Source organism: Caenorhabditis briggsae (genome assembly GCF_000004555.2).
Source record: "Caenorhabditis briggsae complete genome, chrIV, whole genome shotgun sequence".
Taxonomy (NCBI): Eukaryota; Metazoa; Nematoda; class Chromadorea; order Rhabditida; family Rhabditidae; genus Caenorhabditis; species Caenorhabditis briggsae.
The window spans coordinates 10,480,936-10,506,275 of NC_013487.2; the positions used below are offsets into that span (position 1 = coordinate 10,480,936).

At 37.7% G+C, this 25,340-nt stretch overlaps 12 protein-coding genes across 12 annotated transcripts; 6 read left to right on the top strand and 6 right to left on the bottom strand.

Moving 5' to 3' along the window:
• Window positions 1-3,333: 3,333 nt before the first annotated feature.
• On the top strand, window positions 3,334-5,841 carry Cbr-srsx-25 (the record flags this gene model as incomplete). The annotated part of the gene is made up of 5 exons (XM_045235820.1): window positions 3,334-3,473; window positions 3,533-3,630; window positions 3,674-3,817; window positions 3,862-3,983; window positions 5,584-5,841. The coding sequence occupies 5 exons, from the start codon at window positions 3,334-3,336 to the stop codon at window positions 5,839-5,841; spliced, it is 762 nt and encodes a 253-aa protein (XP_045091881.1).
• Window positions 5,842-5,974: 133 nt separating this feature from the next.
• On the bottom strand, window positions 5,975-8,147 carry CBG01785 (the record flags this gene model as incomplete). The annotated part of the gene is made up of 3 exons (XM_002634170.1): window positions 5,975-6,115; window positions 6,346-6,480; window positions 8,091-8,147. The coding sequence occupies 3 exons, from the start codon at window positions 8,145-8,147 to the stop codon at window positions 5,975-5,977; spliced, it is 333 nt and encodes a 110-aa protein (XP_002634216.1).
• A 572-nt stretch (window positions 8,148-8,719) lies between these two features.
• On the bottom strand, window positions 8,720-9,387 carry Cbr-agt-1 (the record flags this gene model as incomplete). The annotated part of the gene is made up of 3 exons (XM_002634169.2): window positions 8,720-8,917; window positions 8,965-9,288; window positions 9,337-9,387. The coding sequence occupies 3 exons, from the start codon at window positions 9,385-9,387 to the stop codon at window positions 8,720-8,722; spliced, it is 573 nt and encodes a 190-aa protein (XP_002634215.2).
• A 112-nt stretch (window positions 9,388-9,499) lies between these two features.
• On the bottom strand, window positions 9,500-10,123 carry Cbr-rla-2 (the record flags this gene model as incomplete). Its single annotated transcript, XM_002634168.1, has 3 exons — window positions 9,500-9,643; window positions 9,854-9,988; window positions 10,067-10,123. 3 exons carry the CDS (start codon window positions 10,121-10,123, stop codon window positions 9,500-9,502), a joined length of 336 nt encoding a protein of 111 aa, XP_002634214.1.
• Window positions 10,124-10,891: 768 nt separating this feature from the next.
• Window positions 10,892-11,326, top strand: CBG01782 (the record flags this gene model as incomplete). Its single annotated transcript, XM_045235821.1, has 2 exons — window positions 10,892-10,995; window positions 11,047-11,326. 2 exons carry the CDS (start codon window positions 10,892-10,894, stop codon window positions 11,324-11,326), a joined length of 384 nt encoding a protein of 127 aa, XP_045091882.1.
• Window positions 11,327-11,499: 173 nt separating this feature from the next.
• CBG01781 lies at window positions 11,500-13,511 on the top strand (the record flags this gene model as incomplete). The annotated part of the gene is made up of 8 exons (XM_002634166.2): window positions 11,500-11,608; window positions 11,657-11,772; window positions 11,818-11,894; window positions 11,940-12,300; window positions 12,660-12,800; window positions 12,853-13,074; window positions 13,121-13,193; window positions 13,240-13,511. The coding sequence occupies 8 exons, from the start codon at window positions 11,500-11,502 to the stop codon at window positions 13,509-13,511; spliced, it is 1,371 nt and encodes a 456-aa protein (XP_002634212.2).
• A 237-nt stretch (window positions 13,512-13,748) lies between these two features.
• On the top strand, window positions 13,749-14,716 carry Cbr-mau-8 (the record flags this gene model as incomplete). Its single annotated transcript, XM_002634165.1, has 5 exons — window positions 13,749-13,948; window positions 14,000-14,201; window positions 14,246-14,425; window positions 14,476-14,600; window positions 14,650-14,716. 5 exons carry the CDS (start codon window positions 13,749-13,751, stop codon window positions 14,714-14,716), a joined length of 774 nt encoding a protein of 257 aa, XP_002634211.1.
• Window positions 14,717-14,949: 233 nt separating this feature from the next.
• On the bottom strand, window positions 14,950-15,749 carry CBG01779 (the record flags this gene model as incomplete). The annotated part of the gene is made up of 3 exons (XM_002634164.1): window positions 14,950-15,306; window positions 15,357-15,581; window positions 15,627-15,749. 3 exons carry the CDS (start codon window positions 15,747-15,749, stop codon window positions 14,950-14,952), a joined length of 705 nt encoding a protein of 234 aa, XP_002634210.1.
• Window positions 15,750-15,906: 157 nt separating this feature from the next.
• Window positions 15,907-16,732, bottom strand: Cbr-rab-19 (the record flags this gene model as incomplete). Its single annotated transcript, XM_002634163.2, has 5 exons — window positions 15,907-16,103; window positions 16,149-16,220; window positions 16,268-16,468; window positions 16,521-16,612; window positions 16,662-16,732. 5 exons carry the CDS (start codon window positions 16,730-16,732, stop codon window positions 15,907-15,909), a joined length of 633 nt encoding a protein of 210 aa, XP_002634209.2.
• Window positions 16,733-18,399: 1,667 nt separating this feature from the next.
• On the top strand, window positions 18,400-19,241 carry Cbr-mdt-9 (the record flags this gene model as incomplete). Its single annotated transcript, XM_045235823.1, has 4 exons — window positions 18,400-18,488; window positions 18,535-18,737; window positions 18,846-19,069; window positions 19,116-19,241. The coding sequence occupies 4 exons, from the start codon at window positions 18,400-18,402 to the stop codon at window positions 19,239-19,241; spliced, it is 642 nt and encodes a 213-aa protein (XP_045091883.1).
• Window positions 19,242-19,417: 176 nt separating this feature from the next.
• Cbr-lsm-3 lies at window positions 19,418-19,941 on the top strand (the record flags this gene model as incomplete). The annotated part of the gene is made up of 2 exons (XM_045235824.1): window positions 19,418-19,531; window positions 19,801-19,941. The coding sequence occupies 2 exons, from the start codon at window positions 19,418-19,420 to the stop codon at window positions 19,939-19,941; spliced, it is 255 nt and encodes an 84-aa protein (XP_045091884.1).
• A 264-nt stretch (window positions 19,942-20,205) lies between these two features.
• CBG01775 lies at window positions 20,206-21,369 on the bottom strand (the record flags this gene model as incomplete). Its single annotated transcript, XM_045235825.1, has 3 exons — window positions 20,206-20,439; window positions 20,487-20,787; window positions 21,110-21,369. The coding sequence occupies 3 exons, from the start codon at window positions 21,367-21,369 to the stop codon at window positions 20,206-20,208; spliced, it is 795 nt and encodes a 264-aa protein (XP_045091885.1).
• Window positions 21,370-25,340: the final 3,971 nt, after the last annotated feature.

Here is a 25,340-nt window from a genome sequence, read left to right on the forward strand (position 1 = left end):
ACGTTTTTTACCTGCCGGACATGAAATTGAAAAAAATCCGGAAAATTTGCCACATAGGAAAGGCGCCCGCTGCCGTGGCCTAGGTTTCTCACTGAAAATCCTCGTCCCCCGGCGGCACCTTTTTTTGAATTTTCTTCCTTTTCAACGGCGTTTTTTGGGAATTTCGGATTTTTTTGAATTTTTTCGCAATAATATTCGGAAAATAGATAACTTTTAACACATTTTAATGCAATAAAAATTTTTGGTTGGAGTCCCCCTTTAAAATTTTCTAATTATTAGTCCAATTGAAATTATTTAAGCCAATCGGAGTGTGGATGGAAAAAGGATGTGGAGCTGACTTGATAATCAACATTGTTCTCACAATTCTGGGTTTTATTCCAGGAGTGATCCATGCTTGTTTCATTATTTGTTGGTACTAATCCGATTTCATTCAATCATTTCATTCGGGTCACAATTCGTTATTTGATTTCCTTGTTCATAAACCACTTCTTAATGAAATTCATTTGATTTATAAAAATTGAGTGGCAGGACAACTAATGGTCAGACAAATTTACTACAGAGCGAAAGATCAAAAAGGGGCTCAGAATATATTAGAATGGAACAGAACAGAGAGTATTCGAATCAGTTGAATCAGAAATTAGATTCTTTCAAATATCATATTCGTACGAATATTCATGTGAAATATTGTTCTACCCCTTTTTAGAAAATTTTGCACCTGTAACCTGAAACGACCTACATCAAACTGAAGTTATCAAAAATATCTCTCACGAGAGTATTTTTAAATATTCAGATGTATTTATTTTCATGCCACATTGACCAAGTAGCTGTTGTATTTCAAGAAATATAATCTCTTTCGTAGATACGCCAAAAACTGTCCGAGCTATGCTGTCACAGCTTTATAGCTTGTAAATTTTGTTCATAGACAAGATACAATTTTTTCAAAAAATTCATTTTGTAGTGCTTATTAAGTTCTATCATATCCGATTTAGTTGGTCCAAGATCCTAAAAGAAAATATGGCAGGGCCCACTAGTGGCCCGTTTTTGGCCCGTTGCCAGATTTAGTAGAAATCAACTGTCATGATAAACCTTTCAGACGGAGTGTGATAATGAAATCAGCTGAAATTAGAAAGCGCATGATTTTTAGGGCACGAAAATATGCAGTTTCCCCGCACTGATAGATCAGTAATGTACTTGTCAGTCAGATATTTTTTTCAGAGGAGAGGATTAAATCAGATTTTCAGTTAAACTATTTTCAATTATACTCACAAGGGAAGTGTTTTCAGAGGGGCGTTGAGAATTAGATCAAAATTATACAAAAGTACTTTCGAACATGCTGAATACGATTTCAGCAATATCTCGGTCATAACCCTAATAGGAACAAAAATATGGGCTCTCAAAGTGTTTTCAGTACTAAATTTTGACCCAAAACGTGCATTTTTCGAGCTTTAAAACTCTTTTTTCCAGGATTTTTTCAAGCGGGAAGCTCTTTTTTGATCATTCCTCTATCATCTGAACCATATTGTGTACAATTTCAAAAAAAATTTTTTCGGTTTTTTTTTTGAAAAAATCATCATGGGGTATCCCACACTTTAAAAGTGATTTTTTGAGAAATTTTTTTGAAAGTGCAAAAAAGTCTTTCAAACATTCAGAAACGATAGAAACATCATTTTCATAGAATTTGGCAGCTCGATTTCGTCTGTGAGCCCTGATAATTCCCAAAATCTGATAATTGCAAGAAATTTGAAAAACTGTAACTTCTCAAATATTGCACAAAATCGCACAGAATACACAAAAATATGTAAAGATCATTTGGGTGATCGATTTGGTGGTGTTCCACTCAAAAAAGAGCAAGACGGAGCGATTCCGAGAGTCGAAAGTTTTGCTTTTGGGCGATTGGACAAGTCGAAAAAACAATGTTTCAAAATTTCTTCAAAATTTCAAACGCCTTCTTTTTCACTTTGAAAACGTCGGGAATTCATGAAATAAGTATAATTTGTTATTCAGGGGACCAAAATTGATATCGAAAATTCGTCTCGAAAAAACAAAAAATAGATTTACCACAGTGGGGTTCGAACCACCATAGTCACTCCTAATGAGTCTCCCTCTTGCCACAACACCACACAACCGATACTTTCCTCTGCGCGGAGTGCGTATAGGAGAGAGGGGCGTAGTGGAGTGAGGGAGGGGGCGAAACCGGTATAAAAATTTTCAGACGAAGATTTTCAGCTTGTTGATGATACTATGACCTAGATTTTTTGTCATCGTGTTACGGATATCTCAAACTATCAGTACTGAAATTTTTAGAAAATTCTCAACGCCCCTCTGAAAACACTTCTCTTGTCAGCTCCATCGGATTAGAGATCTGGTTCCAATGATTCATTTTTTCTACTGATTGACATAACGCAATTTCTGCATAAACTGGCACCAGGGGTGTCTTTGGTTCACTTCTGAATCCCCAAAATTCCAATTTTTTGGAATTATTAGAAAGATTACTGTAATTGGTAGAATTTTTCAATTGTTCGAAAACCGTCTGATTGTTGATTGCAGTTCATTTGTTTTCATGTTTCTTCTGATTTTAATTATGCTTAAAAATGTCAATGATTTAAACTACCTCAAAACTTGTAATAGAAGAGCCCCCCGAATTCTTGACTTTGACCCAATTTATCTCTGTTCTTGTCCAAGATATAGAGAAGTTGTCAACCGGTAAATTTTTTTATCATAATATCACCAACATTTTATCATTTTATCCATTTTTGATATTTTGCGTAGGGGCTAAGAAAAACAATCTCAAACTTGAAACTGTGGGAAACTGGAAACTGCTCTTCTATTAGAGGTTTCAAGGTAATCGTTCTGAGAAGGGAAAATAAGAACCAGTAAAAAAATTTCTACTTAAGTTCATTTTTTCTGTTCTCTGTCTTACTATTATTCTTCGTATCCGCCCAAAAAATATCATTGCAGAGAATAAACTTCAAGAGAGCATTTTCCCATGAAAGCCTTGTAACTTCGATTCAGTCAACAGAGTTTTTTCCCAGTCAAAACACATTTTCTCTCATTCGGATAAAAATATTCTAGTTTCTCTGTTGCAATGAATACGACAGATCTTGTACCTGCCCCTATGATTTATTCAACATTGGCTTTATCTATAATTGGCTTATTTGGGAACACAACGATAGTTTTGATAACTCTTTGCAACAAACGACTACAATCTCGATGCAATTTGCTTATTGGTCTTCTAGCTTTTTTTGATGTCATTGTTTGTGTTTATTTGGTAGGAGAAGTATAATGGGTTACTGTATCTGAAGGAAGACGTTGCAGGTTCATTTACGAGTTCTCATGATACTAGATATGTATACGCTCTCATCAATTAAATGTTTTCTTCTATCAAGTTACGGTCTTTTTGCATTGAATATGCAAAGCTCATTAGGTCTTGTTATAGGATTAGATCGACTTTATAATGTTACCTTTCCTACTAAGTAAGTCCTTAAAAACAAGCTTCTGGGCCTTTGAGGTTACCTAGAACCTTTTTTTCCAGATACTCAAAACTCCCGAATTCGATCTATATTGCACTTGTTATTTTTTGTGTTTTATTCTCTTTCTTTATCACATTATTTGGATACCAATACGCAACCGGTGAATATTTTTATTTTTGATCAAATCAATGTTTTAACTACAGATTCTGAAAAAGTTCCGGTTTGCCTTCCTCCAACCGCTTACACAGGAACATCGAGAAATATATGGATTGGCTCTAACTTTATTATTTCAATTCTCGTTATTTTTGTCTATGGTGGGGCTCATATTCGATGTCGGATACTTAAAGGTGAGTTCCATTATCGTAGCATCTATCTGAATGGATTTTTACAGCTAAGCATGTACACGAACAGACTGTGGAAACAGTTAATAGACTTCTGAAATCTCTAACCGTCGTGATTGCAATCTATGTCTGCACGTGGTTTCTCACGATAAGCTCACTCGTTGTTTCACAGGTAAATAAGGCATATCTTGAGTTCGAATGACTAACAAGGGAAGGTTTTTTAGACAACGGTTGAGAATTTGCTCAAAATTTGCATGCTTATAGTTTAAGACATGCTCTATACGATGACGAACAAATTTTTAGCCCGTTCTCACTCCCAGGCCGAAAAACTTTGTCTGAAAATTTAAGCCGATTTCGGTGCGCTGAGGATTTCGGCTTCCCCTTCCCACCTCCACCAATTCCGCCTGAGAGGAAAATATCGGTTGTGTGGTGTTGTGGTAAGAGGGTGACTCATTAGGATTGACTATGCTGGTTCGACCCCCCACTGTGGTAAAACTTTTTTTTGAATTTTTTGAAACTAATTTTTGATTCCAAGTTTGCCCCCCTAGGCACTATATGACACTTTTTATTAAATTCAAAAATTTTCAAAGAAAAAAAGATTTTATGAGAGTTTGAGGAAAAAATAGATAATGGTCTTTTTTACCGGTTCTTACATCCTCGTATCGTTAAAAACGAAAATTTCAGTCTCTGAAAGTTGCTCAATTTTGCTCTTTTTGAGGTGGAATACTGTCAAATCGATCACATACAAGATTCGAACCTATTTCTATAGGTTTCAGTTAATTTCAAGCGATATTTCAGAAATAGGAACTGTCAAAGTTCTAACAACAATCAGATTTTGGAAATTTTTTGAGCCCAAAGACAACATTGGGCTGAAAAAATTTGTCAGAATGCTATTTTTATCGTTTCTGAATAATTGGAACGTTTTTTCGCACTTTTCAAAAAATCACTTTTGCAGTGTGGGGGACCCCATGGTGATTTTTTTCAAAATTTTTCAAAAAAATTTTTCTTTTGAAAATGTTTAAAAGATACTTTAGAAGATAGAAAAATATCCAAAAATGAGTTTTGCACTCAAGCAAATCCTGAAAAACTAATTTTTAACCTTGAAAAATGCATGTTTTTGGCCAAAATTTAGTACTAAAAGCACTTTCAAAGGTCATATTTCGGCTCCTTTTGAGAACGGGATAAAAATTTTTTTGGATTCAGCATGTTCGAAAGTGCCTTTGTACAAATTTTGAGCAAATTCTCAACCGTTGTCTGAAAAACCTTCCCTTAAAGATCAACTATGGGAATATTCAAGTTTCAACAACAACAACAACTTGTCATGTAACAACAACAAACATGGCCGGTATTATTCTGGTATTAAAAACTATGAGCAGGGAAAGAAAAAAGTTGTGGGCGTGGCAAACGGTTCCAGTAACGAAAACCACCGTGACCTAAAATTTTCAGTATCTTTTCTCAATTACTGTCGCATCTCGACAAGTTTTTTATTAATTTTTTTTGCTAATTGCGATAATTCGGTCGGAACCGCGGCAACCGGATTTTCTCTTCCACTGTTCCGATTTTTGCACATCAGCATATGAGACTTTTGTGAATTCTACTGAAACAAACGGGAAGAGAATCATGAGTTTTCTTTTTGTTACTAAACCGAATACGGGAAATTTGCTATGGGAAGAAATTTTGAACCCATTTTAGCTAAACTTTCATTTGAAAAATGTCACAGAGAATTCCTGAATTCTCGCAGCTGGAATCACAATTATTTGTTTAAACTTCAGGTAAGCAAGTTTTCGCCCGAGGTGACAGCCGAGATCAATCGACAATTGGGATGGCTTGTGATAATCAACGCTTCTCTAAACTTCTTCGTCTATTTCTGGAGAGCTTCCGAATACAGGTTAAATTCAAAAGATCTCCCTGATAAAGAACATCGTTGCAGGAAATCCATCATCAAGCTGTATGGTCTCAGCCGAGCCTTCAAGTTGGAAGCATCAGTGGATACAGGAGCACGAATTATGAAGACCTCAGTGAAAATATGATGGATATTCTTTCTAATAAGTGTATCAGTTCCCATTTCTGTCACGAGTTTCGCTCAATAACATACATTGTGCATTGTTAAATGTAACAGACGAACACGAGAAAACAATAACAATTTATTAACATCCAAAAGCTTTAATCGAAAAGGCCGAATCCCATATCGTCATCAGATTCCTCCTTTGGCTCTTCCTTCTTGGCTGGCTTGCTGTCAGCGGCTGGTGCAGCTCCTCCGGCAGCTGGGGCAGCAGACGAGGCGGCTCCGACTCCTCCAGAAATCTGAAAATTTATCATGAGTTTCAGAATAATTAGTTCCCAGTAGCTCTTCCTGGGAGAAAGAAAAAACTAGTTCTATTTAACAAAATCTAACGAGTCGACTCAACTCAACGGCCGACTCCATCGATCAACAAAAACGGCATTTTCGAAAATTTCTAAGCTTCCGCTAGAGTTCGACCTTTATTCAACAAGCTTGTTAAAAATAAATCGTTTCTTTTCGGGTAGTAACTTACAGTAGCGAGCTTTGCTGATCCTGCAGCAATGAGTTCCTCAATGTTCTTTCCTTTAAGTCCGGAGACAACAAGGTTGACGGATTCGGCATTAGCATCAACTCCAACAGCGCTCAAGATGTTCTTGATGTCATCAGTCTGAAAATCAATATTATTACATGATTGCGTAAAATATGAGGGTTTTATTCCTCAGGTAAATCGGAAAACTTTCTGAGCTACATTTGAGCAATTCTGAAACCTTTTCAAGCAAAAAGACCACGATTAAATTTTTTCAAGCCACAATCAAACTTTTCTGAGCAACTTGTAAACTTTATCCAGCTGCGCTCAAAACTGAAACTTTTTAAAGCCACAGTTAAACCTTTTTCAGTCATATTTAAACTTTTCAAACCTTTCGAGCATTATTAAAACTTTTCTGGCTTTTCGAAAGATTAATTCTGTTTTTTAAAAAATTATTTTATCTAATTTTGTTTTATTTTTATCATCTTTTAATTATTTATTTGTTTCCATGTTTGAAAGTCATAAAATGCTTATTTGAGAGAAAATCCAAATCACAATCTCCTGGAATCCTGATATATTGCTCAAAAACTATCATCGGAAAAACGTCATGATGAATCATTGAATGGGAACTCAAAGCTGCCGTCAGAACGGAGTAATTTAGCATACGGTCCGTCAGTTTTAGTAAAAATGAATTTACCTATCATAATTTCAGACAAGGAGAAACTTCAAACTTCCTAAGCGACAATTTGGAAAATCGTGTTACACCAAATTGAGGAACACTAGATCATGATCGCGATCACATGAACCCGCTCCAAAGACACTATCGAAACTACGTATGAATCAGGAGAGAACGCCTTCCATAACAGTGAGTTGTAGCTCTTAATATCTACTTCTAAAAATTTTAAATATTTCCAGGAGGATATGATATTGGGCTGATAACAACGGGGATGCGCTACGATCTGAGATTCAAAGATGTTTCGAGATCGAGATTCCGCTTCAGTTTAAATTTTTTTGTTAATTTCTTTTTCTCTGATGAATGTATTTTCCGAAAATCCGTCTTCAAAAAATCAATAGTTTAAACCTTTAGTAGAAACGATAAAACCTTTTTAGCAGTAAAACAACTTTTTTAAGCAACGAATAAACCTTTTTAAGTATCAAAAAGACTTTTCTAAGCCCTTCTATAACTTTTTCAAGCAACGAGTAAACCTTTTTAAGCAACAGTAAAACTATTATTAGCACCTTCAAACTTTTTCGAGCAATGGATAAACTTTTCTATTGTCGAATTAAAAAAATTGGGACCTGGAAAATTTCGCGGGCGGCTTCCCGGTCAATTTTCGAGGCCTTGCCCCAGAAACACTACGGTAATAAACGAAACTTATTTCTGTGAATTTAGTGGGATTTTCTGGACAAAATTTAGATTTCTTGGTATGAAAATGACCGCTAACATCTCTAGAATCTGTTTTTCATCGAAAAACCGAACTTAATTGCGAAAGTAGCTCGAACGAGGAGAAAATCTGAAATATTCCGTTTTTGCCGCACTTTTTCGTAGATAAAAAAAAGCTACGCCTTTCAAATCTTCAGGTCCCACTTTTTTTAATTCGACAATAAGCAATAACAAAACTATTCTAAGCCCTTTATAAACTTTTTCAGTCGTGGCTAATCGGGCACCTTTTTTAGTTTAATCGTGGCGTGTTCATGGCTCAGAAAGGTTTTCCGAACTACCTGAGTCATGAACCAACAAAAAAAATCACCTGTGGGTTGGCGTTTCCTCCGAGGACGGCAAGGAGATAGGCTGAGATGTAACGCATATTACCTAGAAACCCGATTAAAAAAAATATATATAACGAGGTTCTGTTAAAAATCAAAGTGAAAAACGATAAATCAAAAGTCAACATCAAAATCCTCGAAAAAAAGGCAAAATTTGAGAAGCGAAAAATTTGAGAAGGAAGGTCGACCGACGGGTTACGGTAGATCTTAACAGCGCTGCGAAACCCTCGACCGGTGAAACGTTGCCTCCCTTTAAACAGCTAGGAGCTTTTCTGAATTTTTATCGTTTTTCGATCTAGTTTTCGAGTTTCGTCGAGATTTTTTCGCTAATTTTCACCATGAATGGTCAAATAGAAAAATAGAAACTGATCACTACAAAACCACCGATGTCAGCTTGAACTTTCAGACATTCGTCTTCTTCTGTAGCATCACAGTGTAATATTTTTTCGAATCTTAGTTTTTTAGATAATCTGCGAAAATGGGAGATGTCATTGATTTGCGAGACTTATGAAACGAGATCTTTTATTGAGAAAAAACAGCACAAGCGAAAACTAAAAACTATCTCCCACATGGTAATCAGCATTTGAAAAAAAACAATATAAACTGTTAGTGATTACATAGCGGAGAATCTGAGTTCAGCACCTTCCGCCTGGAGTAGTGTTCTTTTTTTAGCAATGCCCCAACGGTATCCGGAAAGATTTCCACTGCTTCCAATGACACGATGACATGGAACGATGTAAGCCAAGTTGTTCCGAGCACACGCTCCTGCGACAGCTCGTGTGGCTGATGGGTTTCCGATCTCTCGTGCGATCTACAATTTTCTCTGATATTATAATTCATATTGTTTAGGGACCTTACATCAGAATAAGATCGAGTTTCTCCTTTTGGAATTTTTTGAACAGCATTGTAAACTTGAGCGGCGAATGGGGTATTCGCTTTTTGAACCATTTTTACTTCCAAAGAGCAATCTAGATCGTTAATTGCACGGACAACCTGGCAAGAATAGTATATAGTCTTGCTCGCCGGAATAATATTTACCAATGCCGTTTGTGTAGGGTTTCCACTCTCGAACTGAACAGTAGGATAAGTCTCTTGCAACTCTTCCATTTGCAAATCGAAATCATTGTCCAGAAAATAGATAGCAACTGCTTTCCGGCTGCTCACACATTCTGCGATCAGTACCTAATATATCAAATCTCGCCGGGACCACAAAGAAGGATATGGTCTCACCTCTCCATGATTTGTCTGAGCAACTTCATACACACACTGCCGAATTTGCATGCCTTCTAATTAGTTTTTTTTCGAGCATTAATTAGTTGTAAATATGTAATGCCCCAAACATGAATCGGAGGAACATGAGAAAACAATAACAATTTATTAACATCCAAAAGCTTTAGTCGAAAAGTCCGAATCCCATGTCGTCATCAGATTCCTCCTTTGGCTCTTCCTTCTTGGCTGGCTTGCTTTCAGCGGCTGGGGCAGCTCCTCCGGCAGCTGGGGCAGCAGAAGCGGCGGCTGGAGCTCCTCCTCCGGACACCTAAAAATTCCATACTTTTGAGATACATTATTGCCAACTAGATCTCCCCAAGAAAAGTAAAAAAGTAGATATTGTTGAAAAAAAGATTCAAATTCAACCATCAACCAACGAAAACGGTAATTTTTCGACATTTTCTTAACTACCGCTAGTGTCTGAACTTTTTCAGTGTTATGAAATGATCGTTCCTTCCCGGATGATAGTAAGACTTACGGAAACGAGGGATGCTGACCCTTCAGCGATAAGCTCCTCAATGGTCTTTCCTTGAAGTCTGGAGACAACAAGCTTGGCGGTTTCGGCATCAGTATCAACTCCAACAGCGCTGAGGATGTTTTTGAGGTCATCAACCTAAAAGTTCAAATTATTATTAGTTTTACGAGTGAAAAATGCGATTTTGAATATTCATAATCAAAACATAAAAATTACCTTTGGGTTGGCGTTTCCTCCGAGAACGGCGAGCAAGTAAGCGGAAACGTAACGCATTTTACCTGAAAAAAAAACATATTTCACACAGAATATAATTTGGAACATCATTTAACACAAATTTACGAAAATAGTAGCAAATTTCAATATTTTTACAAAACAAGGACTGTAATATACCAAAGAAACCGTAATTTTCTTTCTGAATTGATTGCTGTTGGTATAAAATTGATTTTGCTGGAAAAAACCGAGAAAAATCGTAGGAAATTCGCTAAAAAAAAGAAAAAAAAAATTCAGTTTTGCATTCTAACTGGCCTACTGTCCAGGGCCCCCGCGCTGCGAGACCCGCCGGCCGTAAAACACTCTGCGCCTTTAAACAGCCAACACAGTTGGAAAATAATCGCACTTTCTTTCACAAGCAAAAACTTTTAATTATTTAAAAAGGCACCATCTTTGGTTGCAAAAACAGCAAAACTGGTAAGGTTTTTGAATTAATAATTGAAATAAAAAATTTTGGTTTTTAGTCGGCTATCTTCAACTTTCAAAGTCTCATATCTGTTATTCTTCTTCTCATTTGCACTTGTGCTTATATCAGAGCATTCGCTCCAAGAATAATCGACAGAAACAAGGAAGGGTATGGATTTCTCTTTGCTTATAACTTCGCACCTTATCATTTTCCTGATATTCTGTTATATTCAATGATAACTTTTCAGTCTTCTTGGATTCTTCTGGAAGTGTGCTCGGATCGGAGAGCGGCTCAGTCCTTGGGTATCCATAAGTTGTTTCTGTATGGCATTCGTTGTGCTATTCCTGTGAAAAATGTCTATCCATATGTCAACAACACCATCAAAACGGTACGACGAAAAAATTAATACAGTGGACCGTCGACCACCAGTCAAGCCATGCGAAGAACCAAATCATATTTATATCACTAGGTGAGTCGATATATGTATTGCATTCTCCATCTATTAAAAAGAATAAAACAGAAAAACCAATGTCGAATCTCAAGCAAAAACCGCCGAAGAGATGCTTAACAACTCATTTGACGAAATCTACATCCATGGAATGGGTGCATCTGTGAACAAAGCCTTGGTTTTTGCCATGGAAGTTGAAAGGAAGTTTGGAGGAAGTGTGAAATCTGATATTCAAACATCAACTGTGCAGTGTACCGATGACATTATATCACTTTTGGACTTGGATCAAACCGATACTCGTCACCGATCAGTTTCTGCTGTACATGTTCATCTCTATCGTGCTGCCTCATAATTTTTCATTCCATCCTATGGTATTTAATTATTGTGTTCATCATTTTTCAAGGGTACTGATTTTTCAAAATGAATTCGTTACTATTTTCTGCGAATTTTTATTCATCTTGGGTTTCTTCTCATTGTTTTACATTCCAACCTGAAAATGGCGAAACATGCAAATTGATATTGAAGATGTTCGCCAAAGTGTTGATGCGGAGGATAGGAAATATTCAATTCACATATAAAACGAGGAAACTTTCTTCAAAGCCACGGCTTGCCATTGTAGGTTCTGGACCGGCAGGTATTTGGAAAACTTGAGATTGCGGTTAGTAAATCCATCGAAATTTAGGAATGTTTGCCTGTAACGGCTTACTCCGGAAGAGTAATTTCCTTGTGGACGTTTTCGAGTATTCTCCTGTGCCATTTGGATTGGTTCGATATGGTGTAGCCCCAGATCACCAAGAAGTAATCATAAAAATGTTTTAATATAACTAATGCTCAAGTACTTAGGTAAAAAATGTAATTAACACATTCGATGCAATGTTTGAGAAGAACCGAGAGAGATTGAGACTATATTGTAATGTCAAGTAAGACCGATTCAATTTGAAACTGACAAAAAAAACATGTTTCAGAATTGGTCAGGACATTACTTTCGATGAGTTGACTCGTGGATATGATGCAGTACTTCTTGCCTACGGCTCATACAAGGCAAGAAAACTGGGTGTTCCTGGATGTGCATCGAAAAATGTGATATCTGGATCAGATTTTGTAGGATGGTATAATGGAGTACCTAACGCGCCTACACCTGATCTATCTGCATCAAATGTGGTCATTGTTGGAAACGGAAATGTCGCTTTAGATTGCGCCCGAGTACTTTCAACAGCTTCTTCGGGATCTCTGAGGATCAGCGACATTCCCGATGAAAGACTATCTGTCTTGGAGAAAACTGCAACCAAAGATATCAAAATATTAGGAAGGAGAGGTCCTGAAAACGTGAGTCGAGCAAATTTATGGTTACGGTAGGCTTAGCTTTAAAGAACAATCTTCGAATAAAACGATTGCTATGAAATCACAACTATTATCTATGGTATTCAGAAAATGCAGATTCTTGCTCTTTGATTTTGATTACAGTAAAAACATATAATATCTGTAAATTTATTCCTTCTCATTTCCACTAATTACTCGCCAGAAGATGCAGTAGGCATCACACCATCGAACGCGCAGTCTCATTTGCAAGCTCCCGCTTCTCTTGTTCGATTTCCTTCCTTGAGCAGTAGGCGGCGTTAATCGATTTCTCGGTCTCGCGTTTGCACATCTTCCGTTTTCAATGAAATAAATTTATTTCTTTCCAGGTGTCATTCACAATTAAAGAGCTTCGTGAGCAATTCAAAATTCAAGAATGGGACAGCAAATTAGAAATATCGGAAACAGATCTGAAGAACTTGATAGAAAGTCTACCGAAACTCGAGAGAAAGAAGAAGCGTTTGACTGAGGTGACCACATCGGAATCGAATTTTGAAAAATGGAGTTTTAATTTTGTTTCAGGTTCTTGTTAAAAACACTGGAACAACAAGCGGATTGAGACAATGCCATTTTTTGTTTCACCGCGTTCCAAAGGAAGTTGTTGCTGATTCGAATGGAATGGTTCGGGAACTAGTTGTTGAAAACACAGAAACTTCGAAAACAGAAACGTTTCCTTGTGAGCTGCTGATTTATTCGATTGGGTATGAAACTCTTGTTCTAGACGGAGTTCCACAGAACGAAAATGTAAAAACTTTACGTTTCTTACATCCAAGTTTACAGCGATTTTCAGAAAATGATTGATATGAAGGATCACTGCCGAGTGAACATAAATGCTGAATGTCCTGCTCATGTTTATGCTACAGGTAATATTCCATTGCCAAATGCTTACAATCCGTTTTATTTTCTCAGGATGGTGTGCACATGGTCCAAGGGGAGTTATCGTGGATACCCAACAACAATCGAGTTTTGTAGCTGATCAAATCGCTTCCGATTTTATCCATACTCGTCATAGTATTGCTCCCGGAGTTGATCTTGTCCTGAACGAGCGGAAGGTGCCATTCATATCATGGGATGCCTGGAAAATGATCGATCAACAAGAAAGAGATCAAGGAAAGTTGTCAGGAAAGATTCGCGAGAAATTTACCACATTCGAAAAGTTTTTGTCGAAACGGTTGGAATAATTGCTATCAATTGCCCGAACCTACTTTTCCGGGTTTTATTGGGAGCGAAGTCGGTTCCTTTTAAGACATTTCTAGTAATTCGCATATTGATGGATAGAACAAATATACAATTTTTATTTCAAATAAATACTTCTAACTGTGTTCGTTGATTCTGAAATGGTATATTTCCATTTTCTACATATATCGTTATATTCTTGTTTGCTCCCTTGGGCACACCGTTAAATTAATATCAATAGAATGAACTTGGAATCTCGCCTTCTTGATGGCAAGCCTGCTGGATACTGTAGCAGTTCCGAAGGAGAAGAAGATGACTTCAAGGTTGTGAACGATGAAGACGAGCATCAGGCGAACGTCATGCGACGAATGGGTCCTTCCTCCAGTACAGGGGCGAAAGGGGTTCTCAATGAATTTAAAGCGTTTCAGGAGCAGACCAAGTTGTTAGTTTTGTGAGAAATAGTCTATCCTTAACATGAACGAGCGTTTTTCAGGGCTTACGAATCGAGAAATCAAAAACTAATTGAACAAGCAAGAAAGGGAATGATGGTTGGAACAAAAGAAGAAAGAGAGAAAGTCCAGAGAAACGATGAGGAAGATGAAGATTTTGAGATGACTCTTGAAGGTCTGAAAGCCAAAAGACTGAGAGAAATGCGTAAGATAGCTGCAAACCGAGTGATTGAGATGACCGATAAGGTAAGCTATGCGATCTCTCGCCTTATCCAATTTCCCATTTCTAGAACCAATACTCAGACGCTGTGAGCGGAAGCTCTGCATATCTTCTATGTGTGCTGATTTATGAGCCAGATTCAGATGAATGCGAGTATTTGACAAGAATTTTGAAGATTCTGGCAGCGGATTATCCGAAAACGAAGTTCGTTCGAGCTACAAGCACTCTGCTCGGCATGAGTCTTGCATTTGTAAGCTAACTAAACAATATACATTCAAACTGATTAGTTTGTGTATTCAGAAAACAAGCGGTGTTCCATGTCTCCAATTTTACCTGAATGAAAACTTGATTGGAAACTTTGTGAAAGTGTCATCGATTCTCGGAAATGACTATGATTGCAAGAAATTATTGCAACTCTTGAGATCGTGAGTTATCATAATATGATGTATTGAATATATTCGATTCGCCTTTCAGAAACCATATTGATCTGTTGTCCGGAGGTTACGCCACAGATTCAGAGATTGAATCGGATGATGATTAATTAACATTCTGTTTTAAACAATCTTAAACTTTAAGCTTTACATTTAATTATACATAATTGTGAATTTGATTGATATGTTTATACTTTGTCTATGCCGTCTTTGAACTCAAAAATTTCACTATTCGGAATCCTCAATAAAAATCTAAAGCTTTAACTTTATTATAAATTACAATGGAATTATGTTTAATGGAATCTGTATAGAGAAAAAAATCCGTATAATTAAAATCGAATGTTCAAAGAGCGAATTGATGTTGAGTCATTTGAAGAGCTTCCCACTCTCCTTTGAAAGCAGCGCGTGGGTCAGCTTGTGGGTTGACTGCAGAACCTGTCATTGCCATTTGATCTTCCATTGCTTTGCTCTGATCAGCGGCATTCTCACTTCCAAGCACCAGTGTGTAGATTGACCGTAGTCCGAACATACACAAGAAGTACCACGAGGCAGAAGAAACCCAGGCAGAATCAAGTGACACAAGATCCACACCTCGTTGAAGCATGGCTTTGAATTTCAAAGTCAGTGGGAATGGAACTCGAGTTGTGACGAATCCTGAGAATGTCCAGTTAATCCATCCTCCGACGACAATCATTGGAATCTGAGAACGAAAAATTGTAAATGTCACAAAAACAGGAAGTAGTTAAGTACCATGTTCATCATATTTCCTTTCAACATTTCTGTCATTTGACTGGGGTCCATCGGATTTGGTCCCTTTGCTGGACGCTGTTGAGCTTTCGATAAGTATCCCGTTTCCTCTGCACACAAATACTGCCGCCTCGCATTGAATGACGTTTTCGGGAGAAATCTTCCATTCTCTCTCAGCAGTCTTGCTCGTAACAAATATTGTCCATCAGCGATATTTTCGAGTTCCACCTAACATAGATAATTTTAGATTAGTTAGAAATGGGAAAAAGTTACCTTCTTTTTGTTCATAAGAAGAAGAGACACATAATGTCTGAGAATACCAATGAAAAATGTGATGACTACAATTGGCAGGAACACCCAAGTTCTGATGGCAGGATCAAGTAATAAATCAGTCATCTGAATGAAAAAACTAGATAAAAAACCAAATGAAACAGGCGAGATATATAACAGTAAAAAACTGGGATTACAAAAACTATGTGTTTTTTAATGGACGAAAATTTATTAATGAGATTGTTCAATTGTGTGAGTTAAGCAATATGGGAAAGGATTTTAACTATGCATATTGACAACATCGTTGCCATGGTGAATTTATCGATGTGGTTCCGCCTGATCCGAGCTGGAAAGTACCGCTCGCTCCTTGTTCAACAACTCCTTGATCATACTGACGCTTGAGAATCGTCGCTAATTCGAGGAACGCATTATCAACGTTGATATCATTTTTAGCACTGGTCTCAAGCATTTCAAACATTCCTGGAATTATGAGTTAAAAGTTCAACTCCTGAAATACACACAAACCATTAGCTCTCTGCAGCAGTTCCGCCTCTTCTGTTTCTATTGCTCGTTGATCTTCCAGGTCACATTTTGTACCTAGAGACGATGGGAAACGTATTTTCATTTTAATCATTCTTTCTTACCAATCAAAAGCTTTGCAACGTTCGGTGCTGCAAACTTCGACACATCATCAATCCAACGCTGAAGACTGCCAAATGATTGTTTGCACGTAATGTCATAACATAGTACTATTCCATTAGCAGATCGATAGTAGGACTGTGTGATTGTTCGGAATCTCTCTTGACCTCCTGTGTCCCATATTTGAAGCTTGACGCGTTTCCCATCTACGGATCGATTCTTATAGAATATTTAATGAAGGCGTAACAGAAAACATACCAACATTGAGCGTTTTCATGGTAAAATCAACTCCGATTGTGGTTCCTTGACGATCCACAAAATTTCCACTCCGAAATCGTTGAACTACACAACTGAAAAGACTTGAATTTGAAAAAAAAACACTTCTTTGAGGCAACTAACGTTTTCCCCACTCCCATATCACCGACAAGCACAATTTTGAACAAATAATCAAACCCATCATCGCTGTCCATATATACTCCTAATTGTTGGTTCTCTGAAAACGTAAATATCGAACTATTGAATGCAGGAGGATATATAAAGCGGTTTAGAAGCAGAGAAGCGTCGCCAGCGTCTGGCAGAGTAAGGAGACACGCAAGATTGCTCTGAAGAGAGAGGAGCAGACAACAAGAGTGTTGAAATATGTGTCTCCTCTCTCCGCTTACACATTCTCTGTACTATTTCTGAAGAGACGACGTTTCGCATGCACGAAAAATCCATTTCACTCAACTAGTTCGTAAGAAGAAGGTTGTTGTTATATATCAGTGTCACTCACTTTGTATGCATAATACATTCTCCACTAGTTTTGCAAAAAGTAGTTCGCGCTGGTTATTTTCCATATTCCTAATGGGTTGAGAACTCGAGAAAACCTGAAACACCTTGTGAATTCGTTGTTCAGTACAAATTTACTTACGTTGCATTGCAGACAAGTACATCGTTTTTGTATTTTCCATTCAGCTCCCCAATAGTAGCGTTATCTGGCACTTTGTCCGATAAACGAACAAGGGAAACAACTGTGAAGTAAATCCCAATATTGTGACTTTGGCTCACTGAAATTCTATGGTTTTAGCTGGAATATCTAATAGATTCACTTACACTTCAGAACATCTCGGCCAGAAATAACAGATGAGTGAAGAAATGAAAGAACTATGTCATCTGGGGAGAAACGAAGAGCACTCTCTAATTTTTTAGAGAGCCCTTTTCTTGCGAATCTCAAATTTTCCACTGTATCCTTCACGGCTAAATTCTCCATCTGCTCCCACTTTTCATCGGCAAAAAAATGGCTCATACTATGAATTCCTCTATTAGCTCCATGAACTAAACTTTCTACTGTAAAATTTTTTTCGAAGCAAAATGTGTAGAAAGATTGTGCGAAAATGTTTCCGACGCGCCGGGAGAATTCGAATGTCGGTACAGATACTTGCGGCACTTCGAAGACGAAACTTCGGTTTTGCGGAAGAATGGGGGAGAGCTGAAGGATAAATGTATGAATTTGATTGAAGGAATATCTGATTCTTACGTTTGCACTGTCTGTTGTTGTTGCTGTAGAAGCGAGTAAAATCCTTTTCGATGAAGATACATTTCGCACAGCTTGCTTGAGCATTCTAGAATGAAAAACAGTTATGCTAGTGATAGAATAGGTTCGTATCTGATCGCCGAAATTGTTCACTAAAAACTATTTTTCTTCCCGAATTGGTACTTTTTGAGTGGAAGACAAAACACAAAACGAAAAAACGTGAGACGAATCGATTTGTTTTCAAGTCATTCAGGTCGAAATTCACACAACAATAAAAAAGTTAACATTTCTTCCGGTAAGCCTAGCTTTGTGGATAAAAAAGAGATTTTAAATGTTGTCTGAGAGACAGCTTTTGGGATATTTTGATAAAATTATGACGAAGGAACAGACAGGCTAGTCTTTTCACGGAAAAGCCGAAACTTCGGAAAAAATAACGATGGCCAGAAAATACACATACTCTGCAGAAACTATGCCGCACCATTGCAGAAACCGTGTGCCAGCATTGCAAATGATATCGCGCCCTATCGCACTCGAGCCAATTTTAATTTTTTTCGCTGAATTGATTGCAAAACTCTGAATAATCGACCGATTTCGCTATTATTTCAGTGTTTTCTTATTACATTGATGAGCTCAACGAGCAAGGAAGCTAACAAACCAAGTGCTGAAAGCTATCTGAATAAGCTGTACGCTGACCTTTATCATCTTGTCAATTCGTAAGTTGTTTCTATGGAATACGGTTTTCTTTTGAATTTTTTTTAGTGTGGAAAAAGGAAGTGGCTCTGAATTGACTGTTCGACTTAGAAACGTTGAATCCGATATTGCAAATTTCAAAGAAGCCATAAAGACACTTCCTGATATCAGTGTCGGAGAAGGGAAACAAAGAGGGCAAATATCTGCATTGTATAAACAGATTGAGAAGAAAGATGAGCTCCTCGAATCACTCGCAGCCTTCAGTCTCGACGGTAATATATAATGAAAATTTTACTATTTACTATGATACATTGTGGAAATCTAAAACTACGCTTTCCAGGAGTCATCAACAATTCAAACGGAAACCGGCGAAGTGCAAGCAAGGACCAATGAGGACACATTGATTTGCAAAGAATGTAAAACTGTGGTGATTTTGAAAAATATGACAACGGAGTTTCTTAACGAGGAACGAGATCTTCCTCTTCCAAGGCAGAAAAAAGGGATAGATCACACTCAAACCGAGCCTGTTCGTGGATATTTTGGTGTCAAGGACATTTTCGCCTTCGAGAATGTTGGGTTCACAAGGTCTTCAGAAGGGAAACGTGTAAGTAGCCGTTGATTCCATATGCTAGAAAAACTGTATTTTTCAGTATCTCGTTTGTGGCGAGTGCGAACAAGGACCTGTTGGATTCGTTGATACATTAACCGAAATGAATTACGTTACTCCTGAAAGACTTGCTGTACAGCAGACCACCAATTCACCTGTCGAAAACTAAACTATTCGTCTAATGTTTAACTTATTTTTTTCATTGAAGTATCGATCTAATGAAACGTTTCTTCAGTTTTTGCTTTGGTATGACTTCTTTCCGAAGTGTTTCAGTACACATCTTATTTTATCTTGAAATATTGATGCTTCTTCGTATTTTATAACCACCAACACTCCAGGATTCCAATGGCCTCTGAAAAGAAGGAAGTCACTCTATCAGCTACCGTCGAAGAGCCTCTCGACCTGCTTCGTCTCAGTTTGGATGAGAAAGTATACGTTAAAATGAGGAATGACAGAGAGGTTCATAAAATATGTTGTCAGTTATTTCAATAAGTTTTTTTCCAGCTGCGCGGACGTCTCAGAGCATTCGATCAGCATTTGAATATGGTGTTATCAGAGGTAATTTTTTATGAAAATGTTTAAATTCGGTGTGCCAAATTAAAATGATACTGAGTTTTTGAATAGAGTTCGTGGGTTAGTTATTGGCTATCGGAATCTTTTCCAACTTCTTATGTTTTTAAAATTAAACCTAATAAGTTTATCAATCAACGAATTGTTTTATTTTCCAGGTCGAAGAAACCATCACAACTCGGGAAGTAGACGAGGACACCTTCGAAGAGATCTACAGACAGTCCAAGCGAGTGGTCCCAATGCTCTTCGTTCGTGGAGATTCAGTCATCCTGGTGTCACCCCCAATTCGTGCATCCTAACTTTCCATTTCAACCGATTCTCATCTTGTGATCTACTATATAAGTTATTTTCATTTTTACAATAAGATATTTTGCAAGATTTTTAAAACCATGAAAATTCTTCATTGAAGTAAATAAGTCAATTATGACACAACAACACAAAACTGTGTTAAATTATTGAAACTAGAAAAAAAACATATTCAAACCGCATGAATTAATTCACATGGTATTACAATAAAGCCAGTAGAGAACGTGAAAGTAACGATATGTACAGACATAATCCATTTACTCGTCGTCGGAGGAGTCGTCGTGCTCCAGGTCTTTTCTTAGCACATCAAAGTCGGTGACGTACCACTTTGCGCGAGCTTTCACTCCCTCTCTGATCACATTTCCACCGAATCCAATGAACGCATCAGCTGGAGGAGCGGCCTCCGCATCTGTAGCTCCATCACCAACCATCACCACAGTTTTGTAGTGGAACTTTTTCTTGAGCAATGCAATTACTGCTGGTTTTCCAACCTGTATTTATGATAACTTTTCTTTTAACACGACCTTTTCTATCTTACATCTTTGCTTCCCGAGTCACTGGTCAACTCAGATGTATCGAATCCATGATAGTTTCCCTGCTTGTCAAAAAGAATTTCGTTAGCATAGATGCGAGATTTCTCGATTCCAAGCAGTTCGGCAACTGGAAGAATGAGTCGTCTGAATCCGCCGGACACAAGATAGACATGAGTTCCACGTGCATGAAGTCGGCTCACAAGTTCTCGGATTCCTATCGTCAATTTTGGCTTTGTGATGTTGACGAACTGTTCCAATTGCTCGTTGTTCGGTTTCATTACCTGCAGACGGGCGGCAAGTGCATCTCTGAAAATTTAAAATTTGAAAAAATGTTGGAATTATAATTAGAGTGTTGTGTGGGAAAGAAGAATTTGAATACAACAAAACATATACTGACAACAGAGTATGTTTTTGTAGGCTTCTCATTCCTCCTTCAAAACAACAACACTCCCTTTAGAAAGCTGGGAAAGGTGAAGAAAATGTAATTTAATGCATGCAGTTATTTAAAAAGGTAAACATCACAATCGAAGAGTTATGATGTCACTTTTAGCTCTATGACAAAATATATCTACTAATCTTCACAACACACACAATTTCTTCAAACCAAATCCGTGCTTTCGGGTATTACCTATACCTGAAGCGGGCGTTACCGTTCATCGCCGTTCGCGTCACATTGGCAACGGCTTCACCGACGCCCAGGTAGGCGGCCAACTCGTCGATTCCTTCGTCTTGGCATACGGTAGAGTCAACATCAAAGCATACAGCATCTGCGTTTCTCCATACCTTTCTGACATCTTCTTCTTGATTTTTTGGGATATTCTCGCTGACTGCTGTCGAAATGGAGCGAGGAATCGCAGCTGCTGATGTTGGGAAAGCAACGCGGATCATTCTGAAAAAAAGAAGAGATAAGTGAAAGAAACTGGAAGTATAAGAATGAAATGATGATCTCAATGGGCCAATGTATTTATATTTCTCATTCAGTGACGTTTGTAAGAAGGGGACACAAAAGAAAAAGTGTCAGAGAACAATGATAAGCGAAAGGTGAACCCCTTGTCTGATACGGTATTAGAACAGAAAAAAGAAGACGCGAACAAAGTACGATTGGGAAGAAATCGGGTGATTAAAAGGCGGCGCCAGGAATCAGGGAAGTTGTTCTCTGATCACGTGATCTTTAAAGAACAGATAACGAAAGCTATCTAAATAGCAGAATTGGATTGGAGAATTTCCTTGACAGATAGACATCTGCATTTGTCACCTACACCTTAGTAAATGATGATATTTAACCTCGAGAATAGAGAAAGTGATGTTCAAAACACACCTAATATGACTCTTATCAAAAAATATTGACCTGGATTTTTACTTTGGAGTGGAATGATTGACTTCTGGAATTTATAAATTATATTTATGAACAGGTGAATTTGATTGGTTTTGAATCTCAAGAAGGAATACATGTTGTTTACTTTTTGGAGAAATTGGTATTTTCCTGAAAAATTGTAAACATAACAGCTCTGAGAGTCAAATGAATAAGCCTAGATGTTTGATCAGTTCTAGGACTAAAAAGCTCAGAGGTTTGTATAAGGGAGAAAGGTTCAGACATCACAAAACTGAAAAGAATTTGAAAGTGCTAATAGACTAACGTAAAAAGAGAAAATAGGAGAGAGGCGACTTGCACTCTCCGCCTATAATATAAATATGCGCGAACGAATAATGAAGAGTGGAGGTGTATTAGGAAAGACACAACGTGGTGCGTTGCGTCGCGGAGTGATTTCTGATCGATGACGTCGTCTATGGGCAAACGATGCCACGTTGCCTTGTAGTTCGACTTGCAGAGAAAAGGGTGAAGATGAAGGGAAATGGCGGCATATAGCGGAACATAAGAAGACTGGCGAAGAAGGGTGTAATATGAAAGGGAGAGTCAACGAACTAGTACTGATCATGTTCATTGTTAGAAAAAAGAGATGACGAGGAAGCTGCTACTAGCAGAAGTCAGAAATTCCAAAATTTGGAAGCTTACAGTATCCCAAAGACTTTCGAGATCTCAAAAGTTTGTTATTCAGAAGTCGTTCTTTCGATAGTTCATATAGTTTGTTGTCGACTTGTATTTATACCAATTACTGTAGCTTGAAAGCCTACGTGACTTTTTAAAAGAAATAATATCATCGAGGAGGGGCGCAAAAGGGGGATGTCCCCGTCGCGAAGACGCAGAGGAGACACCTAAACTGATGAGATAGTATGAGGACTGAAGAGTTAGATACATGTGCTGCGCACGTGTACTTTTCGATGCTTCTCCAGTCGCCAGATTGCATCACATAAAACGGGGCTAGTTGAGGAGGAAGAAAACGGCAAAGAAGAAGAAGAAGAGGGACAAAATTGTCTGTTTCCGTAATGGTTTCAGTTTCAAAAAGAAGACGTGATAGGGGCAGTTGGATTGTGTATTGCGTCTACTAGAAATATGTCTTAAACAGAAAAGTTTTGATCGTGTTATGGGGAGTCAAGATGTTAACATATATAGAACATTGATATTCAAATTGATTAATATTCGAATTGATTTGGTATTTTGCTTGTATAGAAAATCGAAGCTATGGAAGATCTTAGCTTGTGGACGTGGCCAACGGTCCTCGTAACGAACACCAAACAAGTCGGAAAATTGTTTTCAAAATATAAAATAATTGCCAGAAAACGTGTGAAAATCCAGAAAATTAAGTTAGAAAATAAAAACATTCTCAGATTACGGTAGTTGTCGTTGTGCGAGTTGTCCCCTAAAGAAAACTACAGTAACCTGAAAAAATGAAGTTTTCCGAGTTTTCCCTCGGTAAATCAAAAAATGTGTTTTGTAGAAAAATTACCCGGAAACTGAGAAAACCGAAAAAATCATGTTATGCTGTTTTTAGGTTACGGTAGTTTACGCTCCGAGACCTACGGCCATGACCATCTTTTTTTCTATTACAAATCTTATTTTTCAGACTTGTATCTTATCAATGTGTACTTCCCAATGGGGATTATCTCTATAGAATTAAATCATAATTCATCAAATCTCCCAAATTCTCTGTATTTTATTTTGTTCAACTGTGTTTCCGGTTTTTTTCAACACATCGATCTTGTTCGATTGTTTCCTTTCTATTCGACATAGATAAGATAGAAGGGCAAATATATGTAACCAATCGCTTTGATAACAAATAAGATGAGACTCGCCATCTTCTACCGTATGACAGGAACATCAAGAGACCAAATGTTACAATTCACGTGTTTCAAAAAAAGTATGGTGACTGACTAAATAAGACCGGATATATGTGTAGCTATGAGATTTTCATGAGTTTTTCGCTCCATTGAATTCCTGAAGTTTTGTGTCAGTATCCCGATTTAGATGTCTACGTGACTTTTTTGCAATCCATGTTATGTGTTTATTTTTTCATCTCTAATCTAACGAACAAATTGTATACAGTACTGTCACGTATATCAACAAAGACACATAACACAGTACACCACCCACTCCATATATTCTGATAGTCACTATCAGCTGTGTATCTAGACAGCAGGAAACAAGAAATTTTTAACTCACACAATAGTAGTGAAGAGTAGTCTCTCCATTGTATTACTAGTTGTACGGTGGTGCGAGGAGTACTAAAAAGGGGGGGGGGGGGGTTTCCATCATTTTTATAGTTGGTTTCGGTGAAAAAACCAAATCATATAGAGTACATTAAAAGTTGGGCTGGACAAGGAACAAAAAGATGATGAGAAGGAGGAAGTTTTTGCCTCGTTTAAAAGTTGATTGAAGACACTTCCTATCATCACAGACTTACATGTAGATATAAATGAACCACTGAATCACTGAGCCAGTTCGTTCCATTATAGCAGATAAACCAAAATTGAAGACCGGAGAAACAAATACTTCTGATGATATGCTTTCCAGGAGCAGTTGTTATTTAGCACGAGGTATTTTTGAAAATGAGAAAAAGAGAAGAGAGCTTTTTCATGAAAAGATCAAAGGTGTGATGGGTACATTATTTCAACCGGAAGGAGATGTATCATTCTTTCACAAAAAAGTGGTGGAAGGTCCCACAACGAAAACTACCGTAACCTAAACATATTTGTATTTTCCGAATTGCTTTTCTCGATATTCGAGAGTTTCCAGTCAAATTTTTTCACTAAATTTTCTTGACTTATTTGGGGGAAAAAACAGAAAACTCGACGAAAATCAGTGAAAAATGGGGGAAATAAAATGATTTTCGGGTTACTGTAGTTGTACTGTAGGACGTTTGGCGATGGCCACCGGCATTCCTCTTCCACAGAGCAGATGTTTTGTACCACAATAGAATTAACAAGCAATTCCACTTAGGAGTGAGAAGCAAAGCGACGAACGAGGAAAAACTACGTTTAATCGCGCCGAAGGCGCACGAGCCAGTTGTTTGAAGCTTTGACTACAAGTCTCTTTTACATATTTTAAATTTTGGAACTTTCTTCAATTTTTTAGGTGTCCTTGCCTAAAATAAAAATAAAAAGAATTTCGAATAATAAGAATTTCAATAGGAAGAATTTCGGCCTATTATTTTTCTAAAAACATGTTCGCTTTTTGTCAGCGTTCCGTCAGCTTTTCGTTAGCTTTTCGTTAGCGTTTCGTTAGCGTTTCGTTCGTTTTTTGTTCGTTTTTTCGTCCGTTTTCGTCAGGTCCGTCCATGAGGTTCGTCCTCGTTCGTGAGGTTCGTTCGTGAGGTTCGTCCGTCAGGTCCGTCCGTCCGCGAGGTTCGTCCGTGAGGTTCGCCCGTGAGGTTTTCTCGTCAGGTTCGACCGTCAGGTTCGCCCGTGAGGTTCGTCCGTCAGGTTTTTTCGTCAGGTTTTTTGTCAGGTTCGACCGTCAGGTT